The sequence below is a fragment of the Meleagris gallopavo genome, chromosome 1 (genome assembly GCF_000146605.3).
Source record: "Meleagris gallopavo isolate NT-WF06-2002-E0010 breed Aviagen turkey brand Nicholas breeding stock chromosome 1, Turkey_5.1, whole genome shotgun sequence".
In the NCBI taxonomy this organism is placed as follows: Eukaryota; Metazoa; Chordata; class Aves; order Galliformes; family Phasianidae; genus Meleagris; species Meleagris gallopavo.
The window spans coordinates 14,351,443-14,367,286 of record NC_015011.2 but is presented as its reverse complement, the minus strand read 5'-3'; the positions used below and the strand labels follow the sequence as shown (position 1 = coordinate 14,367,286).

At 36.5% G+C, this 15,844-nt stretch overlaps 1 protein-coding gene across 1 annotated transcript in view; it reads right to left on the bottom strand.

The window, feature by feature from the left end:
• Positions 1-356: 356 nt before the first annotated feature.
• The window catches only part of GNAT3 (G protein subunit alpha transducin 3), a 19,338-nt gene continuing 3,850 nt past the window's right edge, over positions 357-15,844 (bottom strand). The window contains exons 2-7 of the mRNA XM_010728891.2: positions 14,008-14,149; positions 10,211-10,368; positions 7,707-7,835; positions 3,409-3,538; positions 3,064-3,217; positions 357-2,012 (exon numbers count right to left, since the gene is read on the bottom strand). Coding sequence (XP_010727193.1) covers positions 1,822-2,012; positions 3,064-3,217; positions 3,409-3,538; positions 7,707-7,835; positions 10,211-10,368; positions 14,008-14,149 — 904 coding nt within the window. The 3' untranslated portion in view covers positions 357-1,821. The remainder of the gene's footprint in view (positions 2,013-3,063; positions 3,218-3,408; positions 3,539-7,706; positions 7,836-10,210; positions 10,369-14,007; positions 14,150-15,844) is intronic.

The following is a 15,844-nucleotide window of genomic DNA, read 5'->3' as shown; positions in this document are numbered from 1 at the left end:
TGCTTTCAAATGTCCACAAAGTGATGTCGATTGTCACACGGTAGCACCCATCATTTGCCTCCTCAACAAATCAATCAGAGTCTTATCAGAAGAAATACCTCAGGAAGCAAGCTTTGAGCCAAAAAACAAAGAAGGATTCTCACAGATACTCAATCTGTACAGCTTTATATTTATCAGCTTTCAGCCTGCAGTGCAAGGTCCATCTTATTCTAAGGCATTTGCTTGATATGTTTGAGAGATGTGTTTGCTTATGGGTTTGTTTCTTAAAGTTCTTGACCTTTATTATTCCACTAGGACTTTCAGAAATTAATGCTGATGCCACCACAGTTCAAATAGTTCATTTAAAATAAGATTTATTGCTGGAAATGAAACCAGAAACTTACCACTGGAAATCCATTATTTTCAGCACAAACAAGAAATTAATCAAGTGAAGCATTACAGATAGGCCGTAATAGAAATCCAGAAAGTACAAATTATATCTTAGTCATGTGCTGGTTTAGGACAGCTCTCTGCACAGCTCTGACTAAGGCTTCATGCACATGATTTTCAAAATCAAGCATAGGAAGACTGCCCTTTAGCTTGGCAAGTGTCTGTCAAGGTGCTACTCCGTGAACTGAAGCCTCAAGGTGCTACTCCATGAACCAAAGCCTAATAATCACTCTTGAAATGTCTTCAATGGAAGGTGTTTTTTTTTTTTTTTAAACATTATTTATCATATTTCAAAAGTGAGTGTTGCTCCAAGACAAAATTCCAAAAATATGTTTAATATATTTAGAAAGAATGCTGGTTTTGTTTACCATAATTTTTTTTCTAGTTAAAGGCACAATAAATTAGGGAGAGCTGGATGGGAGCAGTTCTTCATTAGCAGTTAATTTGCATAGATAATAGATCTCTGCATCAGAGTGTCACGAATGTGCTTTGCCCTGGGGACAGGAGCTTCTCATCTGCTCTGCCCTGGTGAGAATGACTGCAGATGTCACTGGAAAGCTGCTCAGCTGAAGAACTACTAATTACTGTTTTGTTTTTTTAAGTCAAGTATTTAATTGTTAAAAATTGTTTCAGCTTGCCTTTATGGCATATGCAGAAACTGACAGTTACTGTAATATTTTTTCTTTCTCAGAGATTCCAGAAACTTACCTGCTATCTGTCACCATCTTACTTTCCTGTCCCCCAGCAACTGAATAGCAGCATTTCACATATGTGCAGTTTCTAGGTGTATGTCTCTCAGCAATTCCATCAAAACACTGTTATTAAACATCCAGATTTGCACTGCTCTTTGTCGTATGACAGTTAAGTCTGGGAGTTTGGTTCTGTTAAGTTAATGGAATGTCATTTATGTCATTTTTTGTTGTTAATGTAACATGAAAACATGAGTAGTGAATGGAAATTATCCGCTGATAGTATTTTAATGTTATGACTTTTCTTTTTTAAAGCTTTAAGCGTGCCAGTTACCTAATAGCTGTTTGGTATTATCCTTTTAAGCCCTCTCACTGGAAAACACAGGACACTGAAGTAGGAATTTCCTGACAGCTTCTGATTACCTACAAAACATATTGATTGAGATAGGAATGTCCCTTTGATTCATCTATCAGTCACTAGCATCTCTGTGGAGCAAAGCATGTTTTTCAATCTTCTTATGATGCACAGAAAGTCAGTGTAATTTTGCAATGCTTTCGCTGTACCCAGGGCTTCAATTCACAACTAACAAAAGCCTAATTGATATTGTTTCATTCCTACTGAGTTTTATTTCAGTCAGTAAGCAGGATGAAGAGAAGAAAGTGCACAGACATGGAACTGGACTACGAGTCAGGAAATAAATGGCTAGAAAAGCCCACAGTCTTTCAGATTTTCTTTGATTATTATATCTGTGACTGCATCAAAAACAAACCTGACATTCTGGGTGTCTGTGGCACAGGTTAGGTGACAATATATCTCCTTATCTTCTTTCCTTATGTTCAAGTCTAGGAATTGTTTCTTGATATAATTCCCAGCATCTTCAAATGTATTTAGTCCTAGTGGAAACACAGAAGACACATACCATATCTATACTGCCCATCCAAATTTAAATTGCAATTCCTCATTTCTTAAGTGAAATGCTCTCAAGTGAATAAGACACTGTTAAGGACTTTAGAAAGAAAGCAGAAAGTGAGACAAACAGGAGGAGAAAGGAGGGACCATAAATTCTGGGAGAATTAGATACATAATTTCCTGCTGTTTGGCAATACTTTGTTAGAGCAACTGCAGGTTTAAACACTGGTACTGAGACTGAGTGTAGGTCTAGAGAAGGATGAGACATCTAGAAACAGGCTGTAGTATGGGGCCCTGCTGGCTCCCATGTGTCTATGAAGGTAAAGTGACATTGTTCCATGGACTCCAGCAAAGTGTTTGATTCTTGCAGTGAAGCAGTGGGCAATTTTGGGTCACTATATTGATAGATTCTCAAAAAAAGAAGTGAAGCAGCTCTTTGTCAGGAAGTCCACACAATCTCTCTTCCATTAATATAATTTATTGAAGCATGCTTTATTTCAGGCAATCCCTATCTGGAATACAGGAGATTAATACTAAAATACTGGTAGCATTTGTTTTTATTCTGGCACTTTCTAACATAGCTTCATGTATTCTCTTGCATTAGTTTGGAACAGTTGTTATTCTCTTTTTCCAGTAGATACCACTGTGACATACAGAAAGAGGCAGAATTCCTTTATGGAAATGGTTTTCCAAGTGGGGACAAAAGACCTGGTTGAAATATGTGAGTGATAATCCATTGGCTTCTACTGAAATGAGAATTGTTTTCATTATATAAGACTTCAACCATTTGAAACTTCTAGTTGTCTCAGATTCCTCTACTTGCAGTGGAGAGAAATAAGTATCTCCAGAGACAGCTGACCCCAACCTAAGTACCCTGAGTGAGATGAATTCCAATGTCTTTCCTTTTCCTGTCTTTTGAGAAAAAAGGCTAGATGTTCAGGCAAGATGCCTAGTCTTTAAATGGCTATTTGTAGGTGATCTGAATAAAAATCTCAATCATTTGAATGTATTTTCTTCTGAAAACCCCAAACTTACCATTGTATTCAGGAAAGCAGATGTTCAGATGAACTTTTGCTATTTTCTCTTGAAAGAGGTCTTTTTTGTTTAGAAACAGCACGATGGAAGTGGTTGCAAAGCAGCTGTGGTTGCAGATGCTGTTGAACAACTGAAGGCTTTCATGCATTCTGTTCTGTTGTGATGCAAAAGGTGAACATCAAATCTTAACCCATATGTAATTTTTACTGTAATATTCTTCACTGACAAGAACCTGTGCAGCATAATAGCCTTTAAATTGTTGTAAGGGAACGGGAACAATTCTGATAAGCCATCAGAGAATGCATTAGAACTAAGCAGCAAAAAGGATTGTTTCTTCTGACTCACCACTTCTTTATCTTCCACCAGAACCATGTCATAGGCACTGAGTGCAGCACAGAATATGATGCAGGTCACTCCCTCAAAGCAATGAATCCACTTTTTTCTCTCTGATCGCTGTCCACCCACATCAAACATCCTGTGCAGAAAAAAACCATGTACAATGTGAAGCACTAACTTATAAGGATGTAGTCACACTGCTTATTTGCAGAGTGCAACTAGACAGAGATGACAATCAAATACCAATTTTGACAAAATACATATTCGTTGGTCTTTTCCCATCTCAGCAGGAGAATTATGTATTATTTATGGCTTTATATGTAAAGGCTTAAATATCTGCACAAAGCAGACAGATATTCTTCTCTGTTGAGGAAGATGGACTCTTCACAAGAGATGAGCACAGGACTTAGCTCTGCGGGCAAGGATTTTTCAGGACAGAATTCATACATGAAACATTCACAAAAGACTCTTAGAACGATGATCATGTGTTTATAGAATTGCTTGTGATGAACTGACATGCTCACCAGTAAGGCATATGATCGGAAGCCAGACAATATTTGATCCACCAGTTATGCTGGTGTAATTTTATATTTAGTCATCGATTCATTGTCCTTGTGTGATCATTTAGGTACTGTATAACCAGCAGCCTGTGTTTATGCAGAGGTCTCTGCCTTATCCATCTCATTTAGTTCTCTTTAAGCAGTAATTCATGGGGAACATAAATTTGTTCATTCACAGAGAGCAAAAATGCAGAGTTGTCCTTCCCTGCATTATTTTACTCCAGCTTTTGCCAGAAATTACTGCCTTTGGGTAGAATCATATAAACCTTTTATGGACTTTTTGTATGGATTCCAAAATTAACTGAGCACACCTAGTTTCAAGCTTCAATACATTACAGTTTAGTGCCTAATATAGATGGACCTTCTGTCAAAATTAGTATTGTTTTTCTTAGCATTAGATTTCAAAATTACTACTTATATTTGCAGTTTTACAATGATAAGGAATTGGTCTTTCTTTTCACTATTTTTCTCTGTGCAAAATGAGCATTTTTCAAGTGCATTGGCAAGGAGAAACAAGAAATCTGATTCCTTTTGTGCATGATGATTTTTCTCTGTTCAGTATGTTGCTGAATTTAAACTGTTAAACCTAATCCCCTCTTGCATTATCCATTCATTTAAGAAACTCTATTGGGTCTTACACTTTGAATGTATCTCCTGCAGTATCTAAAATCAAATGGAATTCATTTTTTCTAGCAATGAAAATTGATTCAGTATGAGAAAATCAAGTCAGTAGTAATCAGAGAAATTTATTACTTGAAACACTTGTTTTTTTTTTTGCAATACATCAATCCTGTTTTCTTCACCATCAGCAATACATCTGATCGAAACAAAGTTTATTATCATTTTTTCATCCTTCTTCAAGGAAATGAAATCCTTCCCAATTCTAGTGATGAATTACTTGGTTAGCTGAGAAGCAATTTGAGAAAACAATGTTTTTAGTACATTTCATCTCCTTGATCTTTCTGTGTCTACTAATGTGAATCATTAGGAAATCAGGAAGCTGTTTTGGAACAAGATTCTGCTAACAACAATGGCATTCTTCCAACCACATCTTCCCTGAATTCAGTAGGCTAAACTGAGTGAGATCAACATAAACCATCTTGACTTTTGGTTACGACTAGTGCCTAAAAGTCAACTGCCTCTTTGTGTCTTCCTTGGTTTGTGGTATGCAACTCTGAAATCAGAGACAAAAAAGAGAAAAAAAGGAAAAAAAGAAACTAAAAAATTTAATCTTCAGTGAAGTTTAACAAGCATATGTTATCAAACAAATATGTAGTCCCTTCCTGCAAGCTTTTAGCATACGGTCCTGTGACTATTCATGAGAAGTCAAATTAAGATAGTAAAAGATCAAGGCCAGATACAAAGCTTATGGACAGTTTTTATTGTACTAAGCTTAGCTTGTTTAGTTCTTCTCTTGTCAGTCCAGAACTTAATATGTAAAGCTGAAGTCATACCATGAGTGGTATATTTCTGATGTTAACATTCTTTTATCAAGATAGGCTAAGATAGTCTTGAAAGCTCTGCATTTTTCTAGCACTACTCATGGAAAATTGAGCCACTCTGGGTATGAGACTAGTATTAGACCTGAAGGCTAAAATAAAGCTTGCCTGATTTCAGCTCTTCAATGGATACTACAGCAGGAGAGTAGTCCTTTTAAAATATTTCAGTGTGTTCTCACTTCTGGAAATCAAAATCAATTAATGAAAGAAATTAAAGACAACAGCAAAGATAAATTATGTTAAAACAACATAATGACAAAGAAGATAGCAAATAAAAAGACATGTTTCCTGTGGAACTGCAGTACTGTGATATTCAGGCTTTTACAGCACAAAATGTTTACTGGCTCATTCAGTTCAGAAGAGGGTAAAAAAACTTTAGTGAATAAGGCATCTGTTCATGATTTCTTTTTATCCATGTTTGGTTTGTGACCCCAAGCCTCTCTGAAGTACTTCAACTAAAACTCATTCTGAACACTGAAGTGTCCCTCTCTATATAGATGTTTCTATGGTGCTTATCAAACTAAGTGCAGAGTCATCAGGATCTCCCAGCTGTTTCCCATTGCTCTGGCATGCAAACTAGCTGTAACTGGGTAGTTAAGATGGATTTATTGCTGCTCTGCATCCCTATAGATGAACAAACCTCTCAGATTGTTTTGTAGTGACTTCATTTAACTTAAGTCATAAAACCATCAATTAATTTACTCGCATAATACTACTGTGATGCAAAAAAGATGCTAAATACAGACTTTGTGTGTGTGTGTTTTCAATATCATTAGGAACCTCTCCCTTGTTTACAGGCATTCAGATAGGAATCTTATTTTCAGTTGTGCTAAATTTCATCTGGACCTAAACACAATTGTAATATTTTATTCTGACTGGTAGCGTTCATCTCATAGAGGGTTTGCAGTCTGATAATTTTGTTCTCCATCTTGATTTAATTTTTTTATCTTGCATAAACTATAGTTGTAACTGTGTAAATGATCAAATTTCCAGTGCAAAAAGCAGTCTGAAGTACATTAATCAGAGAAAAAAAGAACAGTATGTTTATGACATTGCGCTATAGCATTAGAACGTTCTTCACTAGAGGGCAGTGGTCATGGAACAGGCTGCCCAGAGCAGTGGGCAGCCCCAAGCTGCCAGAGGTCAAGTTGTCTTTTTTTTTTTGACGATGCTCTCAGATATAGAGTTTGATTTTTGGGTAGTCCTGTGTGAATTTGATGATTATTGTAGGTCCCTTCAACTTGTCCTATTCTATGATTTTATGAAGGCAGTTTCCAGAGGTGACCTATTTATTGATGACAATAATTTTCTTGTTTGTACATCTATTTTAGGGTCTTATTTGTACACGTAATCTCATCTCAGTTACATTAAAGCGTCTGTGTGGTTAAGTTAGATAGTTTGGGAGATGTTTAATTGGCACAAAAGGAAAAAGTAAGCCCTCTGAAAAACGTAAAAAATATAATCCTGATACTTCCTACAACTGTCTCTATAGACATTTTCTTGTCTAGTCTATGTTCCTTAATGCACGCTGTGGCCTTTAAACTAAGAATTAAATGGAATTCAATCCATAGAGAAAAGTGGGGTTATAGAACACTGAAATAATCAAAATTCATTCAAATATATTTTAACATGGAATTACGTTTTTAGTTTGTTCACCAAGAGTAATTAAATCTGAGTATCTGAAGATGTCAATTTTTTGCAGTCAGATTTCTTAGAGACATTAATTTTGAGGATTTTTTTTTTCTGAACATTTTGCTTTTCACCTTAAAAGAGAATGACGGCATGCATGGTAATACATAATTATCCATGGGACATATTTTTTTTGACAAAAGTAATGTATTCCATTGTTAAGAGCAGTTATTTCTGTTCCCAAATGAGGAGAGTAAAAGGTTGAGAATGCATGCAAATTAGTAGTCATCAAATGTTTTGCATGCTGTTAAGGACTTTTAGTTAGGCAAATTTTATAAATGTCACAAGCAATTATTCAAATGGCAGAATACAAATAATGCTTTGAAAACACTTACATATGTAAAACGTCCTTTTAGAACCTGATATTCTGAGATCTCCTAATAACAGTCCATTATATACTTAAAGTTGGAGTGCTGATACTAAAATATCTTCTTTGGCACTTACAAAAAGAAGATTCAAGAATATAACAACTGGATTAGTAATAATATAATCAATGACTTTGAATAAAAAATACATCAAAAGGTAAAACCACACAAGCCTGACAATGCATCTTTTGTACCTGAAGTTCAAATCCTTGAAGGAAAACTGAGTCTCAATAATCCCAGTTGTTTTCACTCGGGAGTGCAAAACATCTTGCTCACTAGGCACGTAGTCAGGCATTGCTAGCCTATCCAAATCATTGAGGTAACTAAGGAGAGTAAAAAGAAATGGTGACTGGTGAATTCAAAGGGTGAACCAAGCATGACATATTCATCAGTCCATTCATATTGAACTCCTAAATATTTTCTGTAAATTACATGCTTAAATACTATTGTTTGTTATACAATCTTTATCTACAATCTAGATTTAAAAAATATTACATATATTAAATGTCATTAATTTAGTTGTATATAATAAACATCTTTCTGAGAATTGAAGGTCAAGAAAATCCATGTTTTTCTCTGGGATGCTAAAAAATACCTTGGCGGGAAAGGGATTTTGTCCATTTGACTTCAGTAAATGGAAATTAGCACCACAGGGGAAGAAAAACTGCATCTTCATAACAGACTGACTAGAAATATTGTAGCATATCAAACCATTCTCTTGTAATGCTATCTTCCTTCCCAAGTAAAAGAGAAGGCAGAAGAGTTTGGAGTAATTCACAGTTTGGGGCCAGTTTCCACTTAGTTAGGGGTTTGTTTGACAAGTTTACAAGAGGAGGGTGCATGACATTTAAAAATAAATATTTTGTAATAAAAAACAGACGTTTCAACCAAGCTGAGAACCCATGAGGTTAACAGTCTCAAAGCTAGCTGAAAAGAGTGGATTATCTAGTTTTGTGTCTAGCATACAGAGATAAAATCAGCATGAAATGAGAATCTTGAACCAGATCTTTGAAACCAGTTCTTGGCCTTCCCCCAGCCTTTCTCCTTTCTCTTCCAGGGAAAAGGAATTTACAAATGGCCAAACGAAGTCTATAAATCTCATTGATTGATCTAGGAAGCAATGCAAGGTGGTTTTTATTCAATAAAAGGAAAAGAAGAGGTGATATGCGAGTAGTTTCTTGACTACTAATCTTTCTAGATATTGACACTCAAATAATGAAGTAAAATAAAAGCAAGAAACCACATAACAACAGTTGAAACACTTTAAAGCTCTTACGCTGTCTCACTTGGCACCTTTCTTTCTGTAATATGTATCTTATCTCTGTCAAAGAAAACACAGACTCTCTAATGTTTGTTAGTGTTCATATTTTTTTTCTACTGCAGTACAGTCTGCCCAGCATGAAGCTTTGCTGTTCATCTCAACCAGAAAAAAACTACCAAAACAAACCTCATAGCTTGTCATTCTTCTCTGCAATATTTAATACATTTGTAAGTAAAAACAAAAACAAAGCCACTTCTGTATATATATTTATTGTAAAGATATGGTGGTGTATGGTCATAAAGACCATAAAATTCATCTGATCCTAGTGCAATTGCAAGTTAATTATTTAATTAATAGAGCAAGAGACATCTTTGGATTCTTCCCACTGCTGTAAATAGCCCCAGGAGGGCACTTCTGGCCAACTCTCCAGTGGCAGAATAGAGAGCTGGCCAGTAGATAAGTCTAAATGCCAAATCAGGCTCACATTAGCACAATGTTTTCTGTGTATTGGTGCCTTGCTGAAATGGTCTGAAGAATATCAGAGTTTTTTTTTTATTATTTTTATTTTGTCATGATATATCCCTTCTCTTATCTAAAATTGGCGAGTTATTACTATCTAGAATCTGACCATGCTTTTTTTCTGCCAGGCGTAAGTAGCACCTCAAGCAGTTTCCCTGTGCAGGTGCCTTTATCCAGCAGGAGGAGCTGCGAGAGCAGCAAAGGCTCAAGCTGCACCTCTTGGAACGAACCTGAGCTGGATCAGCACTCCAGACCCAGGGGCAGATTTCTGCACTCCAGGACAATCTTCTGACAATCATCTGACAAACACAGTGCAATCATCTGTGCAATCATCTAAGTCCATAGAGGATTGCTGATCTCCAGCTGGATCCTGACCCTCCATGATGTCAGAGCTGAACAGCACTAGTCTCTGTTTATGTGCCTGCCACCTCCCAGATCTCAGAAAGCGAACTGGAGCCATCAGGTATCACAGACCGAGATGGATGCTGAGATACTAACAGCCCAGGGACCAGGGCATGAAGCCAGATTCCTTTAAAGGAAACTTATGGTTTTTGCTGGACTTATGTTTAGCTGCTTGAAATCTTGAATGTATTAAAGTACAACTTCAGGTAAAGCCGAGGCTGTTTCAATTCACTTTGTCCTCCATTTTGTCAATTTTAGAATTACCTAGAGGCAACAGACATTTTTAAAAACAAAAAGTTAAGACGACTCACAGAATTGAGCTATTTAGTTTTGCTTGCTTTCCTCGGTTGAATGTCTCAGATACATTATTAACAAACCAGCAAAAGCCTCATTTTTTCTTGGGTTAATGAGCAATAATTTTTGTAGATTACACTTGTGGAAAAGTTTTAATTGCAAGGACCCCGTGCTGTTGCAGTAACAGCCAGGTGCCCAGCACCCTCAGGTTGTGTCACTTACTAGGCTGCTGAGTCATTGAGCTCATACTCTGATGCCCTTGCAAAGCATGCCTGGATCCCGCCGTCTTTCCACAGTTGCTGGATGAGTTCAACCAGCTCAGAAGACATGTTGCTATCATCCAGATTTGTTTCCATTTCACGGAGTTTCCTTTCATCTTCCTAAGAAGAAATTTCAGTAAATATTCTGCAGACATACTGTACTCTCTTTCTGGGTGTGCTTGGTTTACAAGGAATTGCAGTGTCAGGGAAATTTCTCATTTTTTTTTTCCACGTAACTGTGCTCACTTATGCATCCTTTTACAAGTTCACTTTCCATTAGTTACTGCAAAAGTTAGACTCAAATTGTGATACAGAGTTTTTTGCTTTTTCTTTTTTCTTTTATTCATACATGGGTTCTGTAGAAATGTTGTGAAAATCAGAGACTGATTGAAAGAAAAAGATAGCAGGTTTTATGAAATAGTGGTAAAATTAAGTTAACGTGCAGATATAATATAACATGCCCCATCCCTGGAGGCATTCAAGGCCAGGCTGGCTGTGGCTCTGGGCAGCCTGGTCTGGTGGTTGGTGACCCTGCACATAGCAGAGGGGTTGAAACTAGATGATCCTTGTGGTCCTTTTCAACCCAGGCCATTCTATGATTCTATGATGTAAGGTGGAAAAATAGAAATTTAGTTTTGTTTAAAAGAAAAAAAGAGAACAGTACATTTGTCCTTGTACTTTCAAAAACCCCACAAACAAACAGCTCCATTCTACAGCTCCATCCTACAGGTCAGTGCTGTGATCAGCCGACCTGACTCATCATTTCTTGTGTATGCAGCTTTATTTGTCTTCAGGGCTGCTGTCTTGAGTGCACACATGTTCAGCTTCAAGATAAGAATTGGCAAGTTCTTACCTTGATGATATCACATATCATTTAATGTTTATAGCTGTTCTCCTGCAATGCTGAAACTGTTGGTTCAGTAATGTATAATGAGAAGCCTCGAGCTCATTGGTTATTATGCAAAAGGTGGCAATGGTGGATTTTATTTCTTACGTCAGAAAGGAAGATAGCAGCAAACAGAGTCTATCATAGCCCTGGTTTATATAATGTTTAGTTTGTCTTTGCTACTTTGTCTCTGCACTGCTTTCAGTGCTCAAGATAAGCTCAGTCAGTGCCTCAGTGACTTTAGTCAAATAATTCTGGATCAGAACTCAGGAAGAACAAAGTCCAACAGAAATCAAGCTTTATATCTAAACAGTTCAAACTTACGTATGTGTAATGATTTCACAGAAAAAGCAAGCTAGCTTTGCATTTGGAAGAAGGGATAATGTTTAGTAAATATGAGTGAAATTTCCAGAATCTTTAAAACTTAGAGCCAGATTGCTCTTTTGTGATTCTGGGGGAATAGAAACAAGGCACTGCAAATGCCTTATACAGATGTAGTTGACTAAAGGCCTGCTCTGCCAATGACATAGAAAATAAGGGTGGACTTAGTGTGCTGTAAGTGATAAACTCACAATATCTGTATTTTCTGCATTTGGTTTGTATGATGCTAAGAAATGAACTGTGCCTATTTAACAAAAATTAAACAAAAAAATTTAAAAATCAATTATTGGTTCACCAATCTGCAAAAACCCTTGGAAATAATTTCTGTGAAGTTAGCATAGATTTTTTGAAGAAGCTTTATAGGATCTGCTTACAGTGATCCTTCTAACTTCAATTTTGTTAAAATAAATGCATCCAAAGGAAAAAAATAGAAGTTTTATATCTCTTTTGCACAGCAGTACTCCACAAATGAGCATTTGTCAAACTAGCTTTGGGCTTTCATATTTTAATTTTCTTGTTGAAAATATTTATGTTGCTGCTTACAGCATGGATTGCAGTAGTCTCCTAGGGGCAGGCAGGGGATACTTGGTGTATGTTCATTTCTGAGAAGCTGCTCCATGGTCAACTCGTGAAACAATGACTTCTCCATAAAGGAACAAGTAATTCCAGGAAATTCTCAACTTGGGTACTAGACAAAAAGCTTTAGAGTTTAATAATAAATAGTTAATAATAATATCTGTAACTAGCTATATGTTCTGTGAGAAGAAAACTCTGGAAAAAAAGAGACGAAGTAAGGAAGGTCCAGACAACCCTAAGGACATTCACCAAATGTGTCTAATATGGACAAAAGTTAAGAAAAAGTAAAGTACAAATTCAAAATTTTCTTCTTTTCGATCACTTATGTCTTGATATAGTTTAGACACACTGTTTTTGAACAGCCCCATGGATTCACCAAGAGCAAAGTTAATATAACTAACTTGTTTGCCTTCTACAGTAAAATTTGGTTTGTGAATAAAAGGAGAAGCAGAGCATGTTGCATATTCTCTTTGATATCTTTGCTCGTAATGCTCTTATAACCGCATTGAACTGAAGAAATGATCAAGAAGGTTGGTAGAAAATTTATTAGATCATCCTTCCTGTGTTTGGGGCCCCAGGCTTGGACACAGTACTCCATCTGGAGCCTCAAAGGGCAGAATAGAGGGGGACAGTCACCTCCCCTGCACTGCTGGCCACCCCTCTTCTAATGGAATCCAGGATACCATTGTGGGCTGCAAGCCAGAAGAATGGTGAGTTTGTTTGCATGGTTTGTGAACATGAACTCTTAAAAGAATAAAAGAAGAAAGCATTTTTTTTTAATTTTGTCAAATGATCGTACATCCTCTAGTAACCTCTGAATCATTTATTTATCAGTTTTTAGGTCAATCTACCATATGTCATTGTAATAAGATACAGGCTTCTGGAACAAGAAGAGCTTCTTTCAGATAAACAGACGTAATTCCCTCTAAGATGAATCTTTTGGGAATGTGTAGAATTTTCTGAAATTGGAACCAATTGATATTCTGACAGACTTTCGAGAAATTCTCAGCGAGATCTGAATTTCTAACATAGTACTAATCACTGCACTAGGAAGAAAGTATGTATTTTCCTTTTAGCTCTTTCTCTGAAAATTCTGCAAGATTGACAGAAGACTGCAGGTATTCTTACTGTAAATAAGCGAGCATTGCCAGTTTACTTGCCAAAAGAAACCCAAATTTTTCTGATTTGGAACCAACATACTGAACAGAAGTACGGTATTGCTAGGCTTTGCTCTTGGGCACAAAAGAGGGAATTGAGTTTCTGCATTGTTTTGTCTCTCTGATCAAATTTCTGATCAAAACTACTTCCTGATGATTTCATGAATCCTATTTAAAGTCTCCTCATAAAGTCCACAAGGCACTGAAATCAGTATTACAGGTTCCTTTAAAGAGGTTGGACAATCTGGAATGTGTTGTTTTTCCTCAGTGTTCTTGTGTATAGGACTGCAACCCACACCAGGAAAGTCAAACTCCACTTCTCTGCAGTGTCAATGTGTAGCGTTGCTTCTGTACATTGTGGAGTTCTCTGCCCCAGGAGCAAGACAAAACCGAAGTATTACCAACAGGTCTATGTGACATTTCCTTATGTGTTTGAGCCCCAGATTTCATTCTTAAAGTGGAAATACTTATTACAATTCCCAGTATCAATAAATAAGTGCCTAAAGACACAAGAAAAGATTATTTTTTCTTCTTTCTTTTTTTCTTATGTATTGTAACGTAAGGACTTCTTGTTGAATCCGTAACACAAACAGTACTTACTTTTCCCTACTGTAAAGAAGATACTAATCTCTCTTGTTTTCTTGTCATATTACAATAAAATGAATAATGAACTCTTTTTCTTTATTCTATTAGAATCTCCTGTTATTTCAAAAGAATGTATTTTAATACCTACTTAAAGACAAAGAACTTCATACTCACAATTCTAGCTGGGTTTTCATAACTGATCCCTAACTTAGTCATTGCTTTCACGATAGACAGGATAGACTGCACTGTGTTACTGTAAATGATAGGTCGGAACTCCATGCGTTCTTGGTACGTGAAGCCATCTTTATGGATGATCCTGGAGTAAAAACAAACAAACAAAAAAGTGTACAGGTAAAAAGGAAACATAAGAAAAGTTGGATCAGATTTTTTTTTGTTTTGTATGAAAAAGAACTGAATCCATCTGGCTCATGGAGAAGCATTTATCAATGGTTAATCTGCCTATTCTGGTGGAATGGATAACAGTGGTTTCTGTAATGACACAAAGCTAGGTTTTAACTTCCCAGTTTTAGTGAATAGGTAACCTATGACTCAACATAAAGTATTGCTGTATGCCTCCAGTACAGATCCCCAGCCCACTCCTATGGATTCAAACGTGCATAGCTGGAGTTAGATCTCAAATATTTTACTATTAGAATCTGCAGTATTAGACTTGGGCTCTTATATTTCTTTTTAAGTCACTATTGTTTTTAACTCGAATCTTGTCTGAGCAGGAAAAGAAATGTAATTGAATTTCTGCACTGCAAGATACTTCTCAAGAAAAAAAAAAACCAACACACACACATATTTCTTTGTGCATTGATTACAACTTCCAGTTCATGAAATATATTAATATGGCCTAAACCATGGCCTGTGTACAAAGCACCATTTAGTCCAGAGCTCCCCACTGCTGTAGCTGGCCTCCTTTAATGACTGAGATCACCTTAAAATCAAAATTCTTTGAACTCTCATCACGAAATACAGAACATTGTATTTAAGCATATTTTCTCCACCTTTCCATTTGCTACCTGTGAAAGTAGGTGCTTTTCTATAACAAAACACGGAACAGCCGAAACTCGAAGCACATGAGCTTGGTTTGACTGCTTTGAGCCTCTCACGGTAGTGCCCAGAACAGGATGTGTGGGGAAGATGAGTGTTTTGCCTGCAGCTGCAAAAATCCAGGATAAGAGTGAAGGCAAGATATTAATGTAGTCTCCAAATGACTATTTTATATGTTGTTTTCATGCTTTCCTTTGAAGAACAAAGAGAGGAAGAACATTTAAGATCTTTAAATACAACAAGAATATGTAATTACAGAACAAAGCCTTGTTTTTGCTCAAGGCTTTTTATGTGCTATTTTTTTTTTCAACGTATATGTATTTATGTCCTCTGGCAGAAGATATGTTAGCCAGCCTTTTAAATCAGTGGTGAATTTTGCTGCTTTTATTAAACATCCATCATTCTTAAGAAAGGATTTTAAAACAAGGTGACATCTTGTATAGCCAGAAAAAGCTTTCTATCAAACAGAAAATCTTCATTGGATAAAATAAACAACTTATGAAAAATACATGCAGGATGCTGAATCTGTGAAATGTTTTTTTCTAGTCATAATATCTAGATTATGTTCCTATGGGAAGAAAGATTTCAATCTCCAGATTATTATTATTATTATTATTATTAATATTATTATTATTTTCACACAAGGTGGATTTCTTACCAGATAGGTGGCATTGGTTCAGTCTCAGCAGGCTTGATGAGTTACCAGATAAATTTTTTCTTCCTTTTTGTTTATTGGACTGTTATAGCTCTGAGACTTACAAAATAGATTTGCACTGAAAATTCACAGAATCACAGAATCACAGAATTGTAGGGGTTGGAAGGAACCTCTAGAGATCATCGAGACCAACCCCCCTGCCAAAGCAGGTTCCCTACACCAGGTCGCACAGGTAGGCGTCCAGGCGAGACTTGAATATCTCCAGAGAAGGAGACTCCACAACCCCCCTGGGCAGCCTGT